The 19,841-nt window shown below is 38.6% G+C and overlaps 1 protein-coding gene across 1 annotated transcript; it reads left to right on the forward strand.

Moving 5' to 3' along the window:
* Window positions 1-599: 599 nt before the first annotated feature.
* On the forward strand, window positions 600-19,028 carry LOC309496394 (uncharacterized protein; the record flags this gene model as incomplete). Its single annotated transcript, XM_082166388.1, has 7 exons — window positions 600-957; window positions 1,126-1,205; window positions 14,442-14,516; window positions 16,481-16,835; window positions 17,010-17,060; window positions 17,393-17,524; window positions 18,097-19,028. 7 exons carry the CDS (start codon window positions 600-602, stop codon window positions 18,396-18,398), a joined length of 1,353 nt encoding a protein of 450 aa, XP_082022514.1. The 3' UTR covers window positions 18,399-19,028.
* Window positions 19,029-19,841: the final 813 nt, after the last annotated feature.

Consider the following 19,841-nt stretch of genomic DNA (forward strand, 5'->3'; position numbering starts at 1 on the left):
TCATTCAGACACTCCATATAAACCACACTCAAACAGAAGATCACGGCGAAGTATTGCATTGCCACGGACTGTAATCACTGAGCGTTTTCCCCTATTCTACTGTTCTGTTTATTGACCTTGGATTGTTATCTTGTTTCTGTCTGTTTGCTGCCTGTCTCGACTTGGATTGATCTTGGATTATTGTCTCTTGCTGCCTGCCCTGAACTTCTGCCTGTGACCTGACTACTCTCTGTGTCTGTTCTCTGATCACCCTGTTTTGCTGTTGCCTGACCCTTGCCTGTTTTGACGTTCCTTCATTAAAAACTGCAAATGGATCCTACTGAGTCTTCCAATTCATAACACTACCACGATTGTCCCGAATCCTGAATCTGGCCCTAATTGTCCCGAAAATTATACTAAAGCAAAATCTTGAGTAGTTATGATAAACATTAAAAACTGTCTGCGGAGGTTGAGTCGTCCTGCAACCAGCCCCCACCGGCTGCTCATTGGCTGCAGAATCTTTTTTGTTTCTTTTTTTGAAGTTCTAAAAAAATACCGTAGGCGGCTAGACGCGAATTAAGATATGCATTGATAAGCTAATTTTCATTCATTCCGTTGGCATGGCTGGTGTACCGGAACCCCAACACGCTGCTAAAAAGCAAAACCGCCTCTGCAGGTACCGGGAGGAGTGGGTGGGGAAGTATCCATGGATTGCCACAGCCTTAAGCGATGAAAGTAAAGCGTTCTGCAAAGTGTGTAGGAAAGAGTTTGGTGTTTCTCACGGAGGGGAGGCAGATGTTAGGCTGCATGCTAGCAGCAAACTACACTGTACCAACACCGCGATAGTACAGACCAGCACGTTGGTCTCGTCCTTCTTTAAGAAGCAGGATGATTCCATGTATAATAAAATAGCTGCTGCTGAGCTGACCTCCGTGTTCCACTGTGTGGCCCACCAACAATCATACAGATTGCTTGACTGTGCGATGAAGTTAACACCATAACTGTACTCTGATTCGGCTATAGCTAAACTCGTCACCTGCGATCGCACAAAAGCTGAAGCACTGGTCACAAACGTCCTGGCACCCCTCGCATCTGACTTCTCCCAGTATCTTGAGTCAAAAGACATATTCTTTTCCATTTCAACAGATGCCTCTAATAAAGGCAATGTGAAAACATTCCCGATCTCTGTGAGATTCTGGACTCCTGAGCAGGGCATCCAGAACAGAGTCTTTGAACAGGCAGCCGAGAGATGCAAATGCACTGACACCTTACTGACACAAACTCAGCATCCATAACATCTCGGCATAATCGGCTGACAATGCGGCAGTGAATTACGGCAGAAAACACTCCATTTACCAAAATCTAAAAAAAAACAACAGCAAGATCCTGCCCGCAAACTGCCCAGCTCACATTATACACAATGCCGTTAAACATGCCAGCAATGCACTGCAAACAGATGTGGAGACTATTGTGATAAAATCATTCAACCATTTCAGCTGTTCTGCCAAGAGAGTTTTCACCCTCAAAGAAATCCACACATTTTTTCAGGACAGAATTGTTGATTGTCAAGATCTCCTTTAATCTCCAAAAACAGTGACATGTGCAGTGGCAGTTGCCTTGTACATATCCGTTTTCTGTAGCATTTTGCAGTCTCAACGATGAAATTTGTTCTTAGGTTGAAACTGCATCTGCCAAAACTATCAGCCATCGATATAAACCAATTCAGCAGCATCGCCACGGACAGCACCGGATAACGTCGCACGTAAGAAGGTATTAAGCAGCTTCCTAAGGTATGGTTCGGGGAACACGCCTTGAAATGGTATACCTTTAGTTAAGTTATACCTTAAAGGGCACCTATTATGGAATTTTGAAATTTACCTTTCATGTAGTGTGTAACATAGATCTAAGTGAACAAAAACATCCTGCAAAGTTTGAAATATGAAAGTGCACCGTATATAAAGTTATTGTCTTTCAAAAGTAAGAGTCGACTCTGAGTCATTTTTATGAATCGTTAGAAGACCGAAGCTTTTTCTCTGACTAGATGACGTCAACTTGTCAAGTCATTTGAATACGATACGCCCACTTATTGCGCTCCAAGGCCAGGGAAAACTTGAAAACAATGTTGAAAACATCACGGCGATGAGACGCTGTGTTCTGAAGCATTTGAAGACTATCAGTGGCTACAATTTATATATGCAACTATACCACAGAAGTATAGTCCGAGCCTTGTGCTTTGTTCTCGCCATTTTGAAGACGATTGCTTTACCAACTTAAATGCAATCAAACTTGGATTCGCGAGCCGGCTGATATTGAAGGAAGGTTCAGTTCTAAGTGTATTTGCATCAACTTCCTCCTCCGTATCACAACCTGTAAGTGTTATTAATAAGTGTTGCTTTTATGTTTTATGTAGCATGCTTAATAATTATTTGGTTTGTTGTGCAAGCACCGTGTAGCTTCTAGGTCTTCAATGATAATTGTATTGAGATATGTGAAGTGTTTGTCGTTGTTTTAGGAGTTGTCTTAAAGAATAGAGTAATACCTCATAACTGCATTTTTTTTTTTTTTTTTTTTAAACGTTATGTTTATGCCTCGGGCTAACGCAAACAAAGACTGATTGTGCTTTTACAATATGAACTCTGGGCTATGCTCGCTAACATAACATTAAATTCCTTATCTCATTTTAAATGTTTTACTACAAACTACAAAGCAGTGGACTATAATCATTATTATAACACAATTTAATTGATAAAAGCATCATTGTACTCCGTGTTAAACAATAAGTATTATCTCTGTAAACACTGCTAACATCATCGGACCAATCACCACAGATTAGCGTCACGTAAAGGCGGGGTTTTGAAAAGTGATTCACTAAACGAATCATTTGAGAATCGCGGTCAAAACAGGTAAAAATAAATGCATATTATAAGAAAACTAAAGTCTTTTTTGTCATTGCATGCATGCAAAACTGTTGTTGGGGACTTCTAAAACAATATTAGGAACATTTTAAATGCCATAATAGGTGCTCTTTAAGAGTCTTCATGGCGCGCTAAGGGACAACGTTATCGGGAAATCCACCCCAGCTCTTTAAGTTAAATTTGTTGAGTTAACAATTAGTTAAATCGAATAAAATAATAAAACAAAGATATAGATAATATATTTCTATTTAGCATTGCTTGTTCCACCATGCAAATCACTGTTTTTAAGGTATTTCTGACTTCCTGCTCAGCTGTCCGGACGCTCTCGCTTACTGCTCCGCGCTTTGCTCTATCGCTTTTACATTTTATCTCCTATTTTTTTATTTTTTTTTATTTTTTTATTTTATTTCCTTTTATCACCTAATTTTAACTTCAGCAAATCAGCACAGTGCTCATACGACAAAGTTTGGATTACTACAAAAACTGAGAATTCTTTTACCCGACCAGCTTACATTCCGGGAAAGGAAAACACAACTGCCTACAAGGATAAGAGAAAATGCCTCTTCTGGAATCTACTTGCTGCACTAACTGCCACAGACTTTTACAAAGGATTGCAGTTCTTGAAACAAAGTTACTTACGGGACCACCAAACCAGACGGAGCACACAACAGAGCTTCGTCATGGACACCCTCAGCATACTGGTGAGTCCCATGAAACTAGTGCTCCTCGACAGGTAGAGAAACAAGCCGATCGACTTACTAATCGATGACACACACAGGGAGGGAGACCCAAAGGCACTCGAGACATCAGACTGTCACGAGCATCACATATTGCCACAGTAGCATCCTCTACCCCAGATACAGCTCTGACAAGGATTGCAAACACTGGTCTCCTACCACTGCCTATACATCTTGAGAACAGATTTGAAGTGCTAATGAATGTAAATGAGGAATCCCCAAATGTGTTGAATGTGATCGAACACAGACTGAATGGGCCAGTAGCTAACACTGGTGCTAACTGGCGCTCAAGGTCGAGCAGACAGCGGCACTCAGCTCAGAGCGCAGCCGGGCCCAGGACTCTGATAGTGGGGGACTCCATAATCAGAAACATTAGCGGCAGGGATACAACTACATGCTGCCTTCCACAAGCAACAACTTCTGATGTAAACAGGGAACTTCAGAACATTCTAATGAAACATAAGACTGCAAATCGACTCATCATACATGTGGGGAAGAATGATATTCATAAAGAGCAGTCAGAACTCCTTAAAAAGGATTTCATTGATCTTTTTGAAACACTTGAAAGACTGAAAGTTCAAACATTCATCAGTGGACCACTCCTAGCAAGAGGAACAAACAGGTTTTCACGGCTGCTTGGGCTAAATACATGGCTGCAAAAAACCTGCAATATAAAAGGAGTGAACTTTATTGACAATTTCAATCTTTTCTGGAGTCAGAGACAACTTTTTCATCGGGATGGCCATCACCCAAACAAACTTGGTTCAAGAGTGTTAAAGGACAATATCTACTTCTCCCTCAATCATCCTTCTGCAGTTTGTGCCTATCCACTCAATCTGAACGGCACACACACACCTGGACACAGTATGAATGACCACGGGACTTCACTTCAGCAGCAAAATGGATATGATAACACCACTCCGCCACAACAACCTCTGCTCACGGACACAATATCAGCTGAGCCCTGCACACAGAGCTCACCACAGACAGACTGTGACATATCAGAACTGCTTGAAGATTCAACACCCAAGGACGACTTCCTGGAAAACAGCCAGGGAAGCCAGGACAGCATATCACAGCCTCTGATAACAGCAGAGCAACAGTCCCTTTCATCAGACACTCTCTCCCTCTCTCCAGCCTCGCCCCTTCTGTGCTTCTCACAGAAAATGGAAGAACTGGTGCATGCTGGAACCAGACTATCCCACTCTTTTGCTGCGAGCCCCCAGTTACCTACCAAAAAAAGACCAGCACCATTAACCCCAGCTTCGAAACCTGCAGCAAAGCCTGCGGGCTCAGCTCGCCCTATCCCTCCTGTGAGAACTCTTCGGTCTCTAACACAATGTCAGGGCCCACACCCTCCTCCATCTGCTCGAGGTGAACCAAAAACAACTGATACCAGCTCTCAGTGATGTGTGTCGGGTCCCCGTTTTGAAAACAGAAACTTTCTCAAATGTTTACAGAACAAGCGGGAACCCAGTGTGCCTGTATCTTCCTCTATTGCTGTTCTATTACAAGATAGAAAGTCTAAGGCCTTCAATAGCCGTACAGCAAACCTAACTAATCTGGTGCCTCTTACACATCAAACTAATATTGCTGTGGGGAAAAGTAAGACTGTGAAGTTAGGACTCTTAAACATCCGCTCACTTAAAAATAAATCACTTCTAGTCAACGACTTAATAACCACAAACAATCTGGATTTTATGCTTCTAAATGAAACCTGGCTAGAAGACAGCTACAGTGCAACAATCCTCAATGAAGCAGCCCCTCCTAACTTTACTTTTATGAGTGTCTGCAGAGCTGTTAAGAGAGGTGGGGGTCTAGCTGCTCTTTTTAAAGATATCTATCAATGTAAGCAAAAATCATTTGGGAATTACCCTTCTTTCGAATATCTGGGTATTGTGTTAAAAGGTGCTCCACGCATTTTACTTATCATTATTTACAGGCCACCAAAATACTCTCCAGCCTTTGCTGAGGACTTTACAGAACTAGTATCGACAATTACATCAGAGTTTGACTGTTTTGCCATTGCTGGAGATTTAAACATCCACATAGATAGTGCAGAAACCAAAATGGCAAAAGAAATCAATACTGTTTTAAAAACTTTTGATCTGACTCAACATGTTCATGGACCCACACACAATCGTGGACACACTCTAGATTTACTCATCAGTAAGGGTCTAAACATTTCATCGATTGTTATTAAGGATGTAGCACTGTCTGATCATTTCTGTATTTTCTTTGATATACTGATCTCTCCTGCCATTGAAGCTAGATCTGTGTCTGTCAAGAAGAGATGCTTAAATGAGAACACTAGTGTACTATTTATGAAGGCTATATCCTTAACACCAAGCATATCTGCAGACTCTGTTGATTTTCTCCTTGATTCTTTTAACTCAAAAGTTAAAAGTGTAATTGATGATATTGCTCCTGTGAAAGCCAGGAAGAAGATTGGCAAACAAAAAGCACCTTGGAGAAACTCAACAGCAGTGCAAAATATGAAAAGACAATGCAGAAAATCAGAGCGCATGTGGCGGAAGACAAAACTTGTAGTCCATTATAACATCTACAAAGACAGCCTACATGCTTTCAATATGGAACTGGGCAAAGCTAGACAGACTTTCTTCTCAAATATTATAAACAGTAATTTAAACAACACACGCACTCTTTTTGCTACTGTAGAGAGACTGACAAACCCGCCAAACCAGATTCCCAGTGAAATGCTATCAGACAACAAGTGCAGTGAGTTTGCCTCTTTCTTCTCTGAGAAAATCAATAATATCAGAAAGGTGATCAGCACATCCTTGAGTTGCACTGAGGTCAGACAGATCAAACCACCTGAGAAAGTAGTTACTATGTCTGACTTCAAAGAAATTGATGGCCAAATTTTGGAAGAAACCGTAAAGCACCTTAAAACATCAACATGTGCTCTTGACACACTTCCCACATCATTTTTCAAAAGTGTGTTTAACAGTTTAGAAGCAGATCTTCTAGACGTGGTAAATACCTCACTTCTCACTGGGAGTTTTCCAAACTCCCTGAAAACTGCAGTTGTCAAGCCCCTCCTGAAAAAGAACAGTCTGGATAAGACCATATTAAGCAACTATAGACCGATCTCAAATCTTCCTTTCATAGGCAAGATCATTGAAAAAGTTGTCTTCAATCAGCTGAATAAATTCTTATGCTCGAATGGATACTTTGACAATTTTCAATCTGGTTTCCGACCACATCACAGCACAGAGACAGCGCTCATTAAGATAATAAATGATATTCGCTTAAATACTGATTCAGGCAAATTATCAGTGCTGGTGCTACTCGACCTCAGTGCTGCATTTGACACTGTCGATCATAACATACTTCTTGACAGGCTGGAAAACTGGGTGGGGCTTTCTGGGATAGTCCTAAAATGGTTCAGGTCATACTTAGATGGGAGAGGTTATTATGTGAGTATAGGAGACCATAAGTCTGAGTGGACATCCATGACATGCGGAGTCCCTCAAGGCTCAATTCTTGCGCCACTCCTGTTCAACCTGTACATGCTTCCAATGAGCCAAATAATGAGAAAGAACCAAATTGCTTACCACAGCTATGCAGACGACACACAGATTTACTTAGCCCTATCGCCTAATGATTACAACCCCATTGACTCCCTGTGCCAATGCATTGATGAAGTCAACAGTTGGATGTGTCAAAACTTTCTTCAATTAAACAAAGACAAAACTGAAGTCATTGCGTTTGGAAACAAAGATGAAGTTCTCAAGGTGAATGCATACCTTCACTCTAGGGGTCAAACAACTAAAAATCAAGTCAGGAATCTTGGTGTGACACTAGAGTCAGACCTTAGTTTCAGTAGTCATGTCAAAGCAATAACTAAATCAGCATACTATCATCTGAAAAATATTGCAAGAATTAGATGCTTTGTTTCCAGACAAGACTTAGAGAAACTTGTTCATGCTTTCATCACCAGCAGGGTGGATTACTGTAATGGACTCCTCACTGGCCTTCCCAAAAAGACCATAAGACAGTTGCAGCTCATACAGAACGCTGCCGCCAGGATTCTGAGCAGAACCAGAAAATATGAACATATCACACCAGTCCTCAGGTCTTTACACTGGCTCCCAGTTACATTTAGGATTGATTTTAAAGTATTATTACTGGTATATAAATCATTCAATGGCCTAGGACCTCAATACATTGCAGATATGCTCACTGAATATAAACCCAACAGATCACTCAGATCACTAGGATCATATCAGCTAGAAATACCAAGGGTTCACTCAAAGCATGGCGAGTCCGCTTTTAGCTATTATGCCAGCCGCAGCTGGAACCAGCTTCCAGAGGAGATCAGATGTGCTCCTACAGTAGTCACATTCAAATCCAGACTCAAAACACATCTGTTTAGCTATGCATTTAATGAATGAGCACTGTGCCAATGTTCGTCCGACTGTTTGAACTGTACTGTATTTTATTTTTATCTGTATAAACTGTTTTAATTATTCTTATTCTTTTTATTATTTTAATTTCTTCTATGTAAAGCACTTTGAATTGCCACTGTGTATGAAATGTGCTATATAAATAAACTTGCCTTGCCTTGCCTTGCCTTGCCTTGCCTAACATCAACATCAGTTGAGGGCTGCAACTTCACTTTTATGACAATATCCTGGCCGGACTACTGTTGTCAGTGATATAAGCAGGGCTTGACATTAACACCCGCCAACCCGCCAAATGCGGGTGGATTTTGCTCGTGGCGGGTAACACAGTCACTCCAACTAGCCACTTTGGCGGGTTGAATAATTGTAGTCTTTTCAAAAGGCATCTGAAATAAGTGTGACACTACGACACTACAAATCCCATAGGGCTGTCAACGTATATTCTAAATTCGAATATATATTCGAATAGTTTTAAAAAACAGAATTTCGAAGGTGAAAATTAATATTCGAATGTGGAAAAACGCCCGCGGTAGCAGAGGCGCGGCTGTCTGCTTTGCGAGTGGGCGCGCTGCCTGAGGGATCATTTTATTTAACGTTAAACAAACATTTCTGAAGTGTAGGCTACTGTACTGACTGAATAGATATTGCATGAATAAGGTAGATACAGCAGTTTCATGCACTGCAGGCTTCCACTGGTTTGATTATTTACCGTTTCATGTCAAGGAAAAGTTCCATGTTTACCACAGCACAGCTCGCTCGGAGCGTTCAATGTCGGTTCTACTGTAAAACTTCAATTAATGTTAATAATATTTGTTTCAATCACTGAATGAAGCCTGCTATATAAGAGTCGCGACCTTAAATTGCTTGCACAAGACTCTTGATCAGCACTCAACATTTGCTTATTGTTGTTGTTCATTTAAACTGCACAGAGCGCGTGATGCCTCATTCATGCCGCAAGACCTCCAGAAACGCGTAAACGCGTCTTTACACTCGCGCCAGACGCTCTATTCGCGTTTGGTGTGAACGCAGCTTGAGGGAGGGCAAGAGAGAGAGAAAGAGTGCCTGCGAGTGAGCGAGCGAGAGTGAGTGAGGTCTGCGGTCTTGGCCATTAGTTGATTTACTTGTTTTCGTGTAGGTAATACGTTGTCAAATATGTTTAAACTTAAATAAACTACCTATACAAGTAGTTATGTCTCTTTGTATTAATTTGTCCTGTTATTGACGTAATGCGCGTCATTGACAAAATGTGCAACCAGATGTTCGAATAGTTCGAAGATAAGCTATGTGTTTTTTTAGAGGGAATATTCGAAGGTCATTTTTGAGCAATTTTGACAGCCCTAATGAGTATTGTCGCTAGTGACCGACAACAAAGAATCGAAGAGACAGCTAGCTGCCCTGCTTGAGTTATGTCGTATGCCGGTGGATCAATGTGGCAACATATAATACATAATACATGGTTTTATTTTAAAAAAGGAGCTTTACACACAACCTTATCAGAGCTAATGATAATGACCTGTATTGTTATATATTTATGTAGTCTTGATTTGGGTGGATGTAACAATGGTTTTACATTTAAAAGGGTTGTAAATCTAGTTCAAGTAAATTTTAGCACGCCATAGTCCACTTTTATCAGGTAATTTCACAACAACAAAAATGTGGCTAGTAAAAATGCTGTGTGGCTAGTAACTTTGGAAAACCACTAGCCACATTGGCTAGTGAGGAAAAAAGTTAATGTCAAGCCCTGGATATAAGTATTTGAAATTAAAGATTTCTTAATGTCTAGTGACATATCAGAGCCATTTTATGATTAATTGAAATACATTTCTTACATACGGTTCCTTTAAAGGTGCTGTATGTAGTTTTCAGCGACCTCTAGCGGTGATGTTTCAGATTGCAACCAATAATTTTACAAGCGCATGCTCGAATTTATGAGCGAGCACTGTGGGTACCTTCCAGACTGAGACGCAACACACCGGAGAAAGCATCACACAATATGCTGGAAACTAAGGTAAACTCCCACTGCAACGTTACAATAATAGGCTACTTTTATCAGCTTGACGTTGAACTAATGCTCCATGCTCGTACCATGATAAGTATGGAACCCTATCAACCGTGCCGAATTTTGCCACTGCAAGCACCACTTCACATTTTCTTCAGGAAATGTACATTCTAGGTTTGTAGATAAGGTTTCTCCATGATTCAAATGCCCTGCCGATGTTGAGCTGTGTTTTTTCACCCAAAGTTCATCCGATTCACGTCTGGCCTTACGAGCTTCAGCAGAAAAAAAATTTTTGTTTGTTTTTTATCAATATGTTGAGTTTGTGTTGGAGTCTGTGTTGTGCTGGGAGCAGGTCATTTCTTAGTGTTATCAGACATGTCATAAGTTGCATAAGTCATAAGTCCATGTCGTAAGTTGCAGTGTCGTCACTGTTGAGTGCAAAGTCAGTAGGCTAGACGAGGCGAGAGGCTCGGGAGCGCGCGTGCAGGTTTTCGCGGTAAATCCGACCCGGCACCTTCACATAAAAATAAGAATACTTGCTTTCCGAGGTAATAGCAAAACCCGCAAAGTGGATCATTTTAATGTGAGATTACAACCCCTTCACACACAGGCAATAAAGTACCTTTAGCACCTTTAACTAGTATTTTCGGGAATAAGAAAATCTTCTCCAGGTTAGCTCAACTGTTTCGACGGGTGTTTTGAAAGTCGGCAGTCCGCTGCATGTGCTGACATAGCTAGTTGCTTTTCTGTTTATTTTGCAGACTTGACAGCGGTGAAAAGTTTGTTTCAAATGTACTTGTTGTGCAGTATTGCATTTAGGGCACCTCTTGGATAGGTTTATCACAGCACCTTAAACCTCTCCTGTGATCTGTTCTAGTAAAGGTTGTTGTTTCTGACTGGTGTGTGGAGGAGTGAAAGCAATGGGGGTTTGCAACAGAGTTATTTTGGTTTGTGGAGTTGTTGTCAGATGAAGGGTACTGTTGTAGATTCGGGTTGTAGGGTTGGTGAAATTGTATGAACAGTTGACTTCAATAAGGTGAATGTGTTTGTTCTACAAGGACATTTTGATTGTGCCTGTGCTGTCTGCTATGCTGCATGTCTTTAATTCGCATTCAGCTCCAAAAGCAGTGACTGGTTTGCTGGCGGCGTCTAATCTGTGGACTGCTGCAGATAGATTTGAAATCTGTAACAAAGAAAGTATTAGAATCAAGATGGGAGAACAGGTGAAATATGAAACATTACAGCTTATAACTGTAGGGTTGTAGAGCCATATATATGATATTTATATTTTATACCTTTTTATACTTGTTTATCTATGGTATTTGGAACTCCTAGCATATTGTTGATGTTGATATGTTCACATATTAAAAAAATTCCAGTAGATTGCTTTAACTGTTGAATGTCAAGTTGGTTTAGTTACACTTGTAAACCACTGACAATATTAAAGACAAACTGAGCCTTGAATATCCTGGACAAGAAGAGAATAAGGTACCATCATTGCCAAATTTTAAGCAAATATAAGATTTTAAGTTTTGCTAATTTTATATTCCTACACCTTGTTAAATTGGTCTGCAAATGCCTAAATAACGCTGCTCCCCCACCCCTTTGCAAAACAATAACAAGACAGCAAAGTGTTACCAGACCCACCACCCGAACAGCATTAAAATGCAATTGTAGTGTCCCTTTCCGTAGAACAACTGCCTTTTCAGTAAAAGGGGCAAAATTATGGAATTCTTTACCAGACCAGTTGAAATGTATTCCAACATTACCCACCTTCAAATAAAAAAAACAAAAAAACAAAAAACAAATGTGGCTAATTCAAGAACAATTTTCCTCTTTTCATTGTATTTCATTTAATTTGATCTCTATCTCATTTATAATAATGTTAGTCTGCATTTTTATGTTTAACTAAAAGCCCTACTAGAGACAAAAAACTCTATGATACATACATCAGATGACTGTTAAGTTTCTCTCTGTTTTTTGTATCTGTCCCTTTCTAAATAAACTATAATAATAATAATAATATTAAAGACATTTGTAATTATCTGTACATTTTTCATCTGCTTAAAAATAAGTAAAATAAAGTGTAGTATGGTAACAAGTTGGATAGTGAAGGAATAAGTGTTGTGTTTGAAAACAGATTTTAAGGGTGTATTCACAGCAGGAAAGTCCGCTAGTTCACTTACTTAGGTCCGGACCAAATAAAATGTTGATTTTTTTTTGTTTGTTTGTGTGTTTATATATATATTTCTAATCTATTTAAACTGTATATCTATATATTGTTCTGTTGTTCTATCTCTCTATCTATTTCTAATCTATATTTACTGCATATCTATCTATTGTTCTGATGTTCTATCTCTATCACTCTGCATCTATTTATCTATTGTTATGTTGTTCTATATCTAATATTTCTTATTTATCTGTTGTTCTATCTCTATCTATCTGTCTGTATCGCTCTGTTGTCCTATATCCATCTCTCTATCCATCTATATATTTCTTATCTATCTAGTGTTCTGTTGTACTTTATCATTCTGTCTATCTATCTATCTATCTATCTATTTATATATATATCTATCCCTTTAATTTAGTGGGTCATTCAGTCTGGTTACCTTCCAGGTCCCTCATTCAAAACTAGTAATCTGTCCAAACTAGCTACAGAAATATTTTAAATCTATCTGACCAACATTAGATTGCTCTATTAATATTAGTAAAATATGAAATCAATAAAAACATGAACATCTAAATTCATTCTTTTTAACCAGTAAAAATAAAACTATAAAAACAGCTCAGTAAAAAATGAAATGCAATCATAAATTGTACCAAGAACATTGTTTTATTTAATGAAAAACATTTTACTAAATTAAAACGAACACATTTCAAAACAGGCTTCTGTTGGGTCAGGATGCTGCCAGTGGGACGGCTCCTTGAGTTTCCTCTTTCTGATGCCAGGCTGAACCACCGTTTTGCATGCTCTACAATGTCGTCATCAGTGGCGGCACGGGAGGCATGACTCTCTCACAGCACCTGTAATACACAAGCAGATTTTCATTAACAAGCTCATTTGAAACACTTTCAGATAATTAAGTCAAGTCAAGTTCATTTACAGCGCTTTTAACAATATAGATTGTTTCAAAATAGCTACAGTGATAATAGGAAATTTAAGTAACAGAGAGAACACATGCATATTGCGTGTTTAGTCTATAGGTATGCGCGTTCGAATATATATGTGCGCAGGCGTGTAGTCTTTCTTTACAAATTGACCTCACCAAATTACTTGTCTGGCCTTAAAAATTCATAATACAATTTGTTTTGTTGCTTCCGCGTATCCATGTGAACTGGAATAATTTTGACAACGTTTTATTTGAACAGAGGTAAAGGGAACGGAAGGAGCCCTTCACAGGGGAGAGACTAGTTGACACTTCAGGACTGTGTTATCATCGTGTCCAGGCGCAGGTCCTTCATCAGATCTGGATACGGACTGGATCCGGCGGACTGCGGTAAACCTCGGGATAAACAGAGAGACTAATATTAGCATAGACGCCATTCTTCTTATGATGTAACGAGTACATCAGAATTTATGGGAAGTGTTCCCGATTCCGGCTAACCTAATCTATGCAGCCTAACATTGAATTATAGAAGTCTATAATGTGTTATGTGTATGCTGGGTCAAAGAGATGTGTTTTTAGTCTATGTGGTAGGTAGGGGGACACTGAGACCTGGGGAAGAATTGTGTGAGGCATGACCAGTAAGGGTGCTAGGATTAATAATTGTCACACAAATTAGACCAAGTGAAAGAACTAATTTAAAGGGAGACAGTTAACGATCAGAAAAGTAGAAGGTGAATGGGAAGCTGAGCTCTTAGATCGTTCAGGAGCGAGCTGATGATTATTGCAGTGCATAACTCAAGCTGCTAAGGCAAGGTAGAAACTGCTTTTGTGGTTTTGTTTATTGTTTTCTAAGCGTAATGTTATGTTCCTTGTTTGTTGCAGCATTTTGATGTTTCAGGAACGGGGCTGATGACTAATATATCAGTGGATAGCATGAGCTACTAAAACCAGGTATTAGCCGTATCGATAGTTGGTATTTCATTGTTTTGTTTTAGAAATGTACTAACTTGTGCATTTTTATTGTAGGACTCTGGCACCGACTGTTATCTGTCTAATTTAGAGTTTTGTTTTCTACTGTTTTTTTTTATCTAATATGGTGTTTTAATGAGTCTTTGAACTCACTGGAAATTGTGTTTTAAGTGTCCTCAGCATATGTTGAGTGAGTCCCTCTTTTTGACTAGACATTTTGTTGGGAAGTAATGACATAGCATGGTGTTCATGAGAATGAAGGATTGCTGAGCTGTTTGTTTAAATGTGTTTGTATTTGTTCTTTTTAGGTTTTCCCAGGCGGTGGCACTGGAGGGGCAGTGGGCGCACGTGTGGTGTTTACTTGTAGTGAATGCAGTGGATTGGTGTGAGGGTGTCACATATTAGGGATGGGACGATTACCGGTTTCACTATAAACCACGATAAAATGTACTGACGGTTAGTATTATCGTTAAAAATGTTATTATCATTAAAACCGTGTTTGATTATCGCGATTTTAATAACTCACTCTAAATCCTGTTCAGCCAGCAACAGTCTGACACAGGAGCAGCGCGCAATGTTGGTTTTCTTTTATTTGAGAAGGAATGGCGGAAGGCAGTGACCATGCTCGGGAGTCGGGAGATTTTTCAGCCTTTTGAGAGGACCAAATCTGAGGTGTGGTCATATTTTGGCTTTTACAAAAGTCCTGAGTGAAAACTTAATCGAGGATGTTGTTCACTACAAATAGGGGGCAAGTGGCTTTGAGCCAAAGACAAACAATCAAGTTCAAACATTTTTTTTTTTTACCACATAATTACGGGGACATATTGAACTGAGATTAATGTTTTAAATCTTACCTGTTTATAAATCCATTTTGTACAGCGTACAAAACAATCGTCCAAAAAACGGAGAAGCAAGACGGCAAGTTGTATTTGAATGAAACGAGAGAGTGCGTCCGTTGTTGCTATACATGGATATGCGCTGTGTTATAATGCGTTGCTATTGACGACGGTCATTATAAGGAAGTAAATGCCACAGAATATAATCTTGCTTAAAAAAGTGCAAGATTATAATCTTGCTTATAATCTGCTTGTTTTATTTGTTGTTTGTTGATTTTCAAATATTAAACTGTTTTTAGTGTGAGCATCAGTTCTTTTTGAACACTTTCATCTCGTTTGAACAAAACCGTGATAATATTGATAATCATGATAATTTTAGTCACTATAATCGTGATATGAAAATTTTCATACTGTCCCATATAGGTAAATGCTGTGGTGAATGCCTGTGTTTCTGTTTTGAGCAATTGTTATCTGGGAATAACTTACCGCTGGATGGTGCGATTGACCAATCAGAATCAAGTATTCCACAGAGCCGTGTAATAATAAATAATAAGGTTAAAGGTGTTAAGATCAAAGTTCACACCACAAAACAACAGCTCACATTACTGTACCATAAAACAAGTTATTGTAAACCAGTTACTGGGAAACCCAAAATCTAGGCCATTCTTGTACATGAAAAGCTGTAAATCAGGTTAATAATTACATTTAATGTTTTATACATGTAATACATGTCATTCAAATGATATGTATATGTTGTATAGTAGCATCAAGGAAAGAATGAAATTGATTTTGTCCTCAAACTACCTTTTTGTATTTATTAATCCATGCATTTATTCAGTTCTACTTCTGTTAATATAGGATGTTGTTGCATGTGGGGGGAAACATTTAAAGGAATTTTGTGAATTAAACTCCATCAGCAACATTTTGTCAACATAAATCTGATAAACCTATCATGTGACCATCTATATCAGAGGTCAGAAATATACCAGAGGTCAGGATAATCACTGTCACTCAAACTTGCATATCGATGTACATTTTTGAGGTAATTTCCTCACAGTCACAGCCTTTTTTATTTTGTTAGGATAAATATTATTAAAGTGTGAGATTTTAACCATTCAACGACCGGAGGTGTGTGCTGCTGTGATTATCCCTCCGCTGATCTTATAACAAAAATAAAATAATTATAATTTTAAAATATATATATATATATATGAGTCAAAGTTATTTTCTGTTGAGATCAACATAGTGCCACAAATGTTGTGAATAGAGATAAACATCTACTGAACCCGGAACATCCCTTTTATTATGATTAACAATTAACTTGAACTACTTCTTTATCTAAAGTAATACAGATAAAGTACAAAAAACAGTGAATCCGGACACTATAAAAGGAACATGAGAGACTGTGAGGATGAAGAGCAAGAGCTGGAAACAAACATCAGTGAAGAATGAAGGGTTTAGTATGTTTACTGCTGCTGTTGGAAACCTTTGTGTGTGTCGTACAGCATCAGGTAGATGGAGGACTCAATGAGAATGAGATCAGTCAACAGCTCAGATCTGAGGACGGAAGACAGAATCCACCTCAAACAGACACTTTGAGAGATGAAGCTTCAACTGACAGCCAACAAAACTACATCCATGCAGCGCTGAGAGAACTGACCGCCACCGTTACAGAGCAGAAAGTGAACATCAGAGAACTGACCGCCACCGTTACAGAGCAGAAAGTGAACATCAGAGAACTGACCGCCACAGTTACAGAGCAGAAAGTGAACATCAGAGAACTGACCGCCACCGTTACAGAGCAGAAAACAAACATCAGAGCTTTAGAGACGCGACTGAGGGATGAGATGAACAAGAAAAATGATGGTACCTCACCAAAACATTCATTCTTTTATCAATGATCCTCAAAGTAAAACACCAATGCAATACATTGCATAGTGTAAATGTTAGTGTAAAATTGAATGTATATTGTGTAAATTGTGTTATCTATTACAATAAACAGTGTAAATGTCATTTAACAGAATCTTTATTCCTTCACAGAAATATCAAATCTTACTCTGGGTCAAGTGGAGTTGAGAAAGGAAAATAGAGGTGAAAGTGTGCTTGAACGATGTTAAATTCAGTCTATACAGGTGAAACTCGAAAAATTAGAATATCTGCAAAAGTTATAATTTTGATGATAATGGCTTACAGCTTATGAAAACCCCAAATTCAAAATCTCAGAAAATTAGAATATTACATGAAAACAATAAAAAAAAGGTTTTTAAATACAGAAATGTCAGCCATCTGAAAAGTATAATCATGCATATGTATATAGTTATACTAAATATATATATGATATTCTAATTTTTCGAGTTTCACCTGTACATTCTCAGTGTAATAGAGTAATACATCACAATATTGCTTATGTTTTTCAATAACAGACAGAGAAATAGCTTTTTCAGCTGCACTGATGCAATCTGGCAGTGGATATATTGGTCCTTTTACCACTGAAATCACACTAACCTACAGGAACGTCTTCACAAACATAGGGAACGCCTACAACCCAATTACAGGTAATGATCAATGACATGAGTCATAAAACTCAGTTTATAATAATGAAAACCCTTCTGCTCCATTCAGACCTCTCTGCAGTTGTGTAATGTGTATTAGAGAATTAGGGGCTGTTTACACGACACCAGTTTCAATTAAACACGTAAAGATTTGTATGTGATTCAGGTTTATGCGCTTTGGCCGTTCATTCACACGTTCATTCATTGGGGGACTGAAAATGCAAACGTTTGAATTTGGGCTTCAAAGTGCAAGTTTTTGGAAACAATACTATTATCGTCTCTGTGTAAACAACAAAAACATGAATTTGTGTAAACAGTGATGTCATGCGTAATACGTGATCAGTCTATAGGTGCGTGGTGTTTCTTTACAAAGTGATGTTGCCACCTACTGGCCAGGCAGCAGAATACAGCGTTTAAAGTAGTTTCCACGAATCCGTGATAATGGGGATTGTTTTGACAACGTTTACACGAACACTATTATATAGTTCACAACGAAAACTATTACACAGTGTGCTTGATAATAAAGCGATCATACAGGAAACAGCTGATTCTGTACCTCTTGTTATTTGATTTAGGTGTTTTCACAGCCCCACTGAAAGGAGCGTACATGTTCAGAATCTCTGTACATGGTCATGGCCCAACTGTATCAGCTGCATACATTTATAAGAATGGAGAGCGTGTGGTTTCGGCATATGCTCATCAAGCTCAGAATGTGTTTCACTCCTCGAATGGAGTTGTGTTGATCCTGGAGGTTGGAGATGTTGTCTATGTGAGACTTTGGTCTGGCAGGAGGATATATGATGACCAGAATAACTACAACACTTTCAGTGGTTTCCTGCTGTTTCCCTTAAGAGAACAAGAGGTTTGCAGAATGTGATTACAATAATTCTGAACCTTCAGTGTATGATTTAAGATGAAAACCATGAAGAATCATTAACATATGAACCTGTATTAATGAGGTAAAATGTGTGTGTTTGAAATTTGTAATAGATTACTGTACACTCAAAAAAATGCTGGGTTATATATATATCAGTGGGGATTTCTTTAAGACTGTTAGGGAAGCTCGGCCTCCCCTATAATGTAAAAAAAATGAATGGTCAAATATGTACTATTGTGTTAACATTTTATTGACTAAAAATGCGTTAGAAAACGTTCATCTCAAAGACGAGCTTGTTCAGAATCAGTTACATATAGCAGGTCGGCTGACTCGATTTCCTTCTCATACATTCCCGTAGAGTCACAGTGCATTTCCCTGTTGAAGCCCAGCATCCATTGACTTCAGTGGGGCAGCTTTGAACAGTTTTTTCAGTGCTTCGAAACTAGACGGTCATTGGATAAATGCTGCGATTATGTCCCGCCCGCGGACGCTCAGCGTCTCTGGGAGTGAATGAGGAGTGGGCTGGACTGGACTCCGGGCTTCTGCGTGATGATTGGAGGGTCTGTCGAAATACTGCATCTCCTCTTGATTGACAGCGATTTCATACAATAAAAAGTCACTGACGCTGAAGCTATTTGAGCTCAGTACCATGACGGATTTTGCAAGTGTAGTCGAAAGACAAACTGCTGCAAACTATTTCTTGGTATTTGCGTGTTGAAATTGCTTGCCAATTTTCATAATACATTTCAAACAATTACACATTTTTACCTTTATTATATTATTACTTATATCTTTTTATTATTAGTAGCAATAATTAAAAAATCATTATAAAAAAAATAAAAAATTGTAGTAGTAGTAGTATTATACTATACTATATTATATTATTATTTATACCTTTATTATATTATTACATTTATACAATTATATTTAACTCTGCTGGCCATTGAAAGGACACTGGTCAAGTCACTGGAAAAGACGGCTAGTTGGTACGACAGGGTCACAGAGCATTTTCCTGAAAAGGAACGTAGAATTTACGTTTAAATAAATAGACAATTTTTATGATGTAGGCCGAAAATTAGCTTCCCCTCTTTGAAAGACCAGCAGCCGCCACTGAGATATATATATATATATATATATTAGGGGTGTAATGGTTCACAAATTTTACGGTTCGGTTCGATACGATACACTTGTGTCGCGGTTCGGTTCGGTACGTTTTTGATACAGCAAAAAGAAAGAAATGCCAGAGAAATTTCCTTGATTTAATTTTTTTTATTCTTTTTTTTAATTAAAACTAACATCATAAAGTATGATATTTTTTTACTTTGAGCAATTCTTGAGCTATAATTGACTCTTCTTAGGAGCATATAAAACAAAACAGCTCCTTGGAAAAAATGAAATGTAATATTGTAGTAGTTTTAAACAAAGGTTTATTTTAGTTCAGAT

This window comes from Leuciscus leuciscus (genome assembly GCF_965113295.1).
Source record: "Leuciscus leuciscus genome assembly, chromosome: 4".
Lineage (NCBI taxonomy): Eukaryota > Metazoa > Chordata > Actinopteri > Cypriniformes > Leuciscidae > Leuciscus > Leuciscus leuciscus.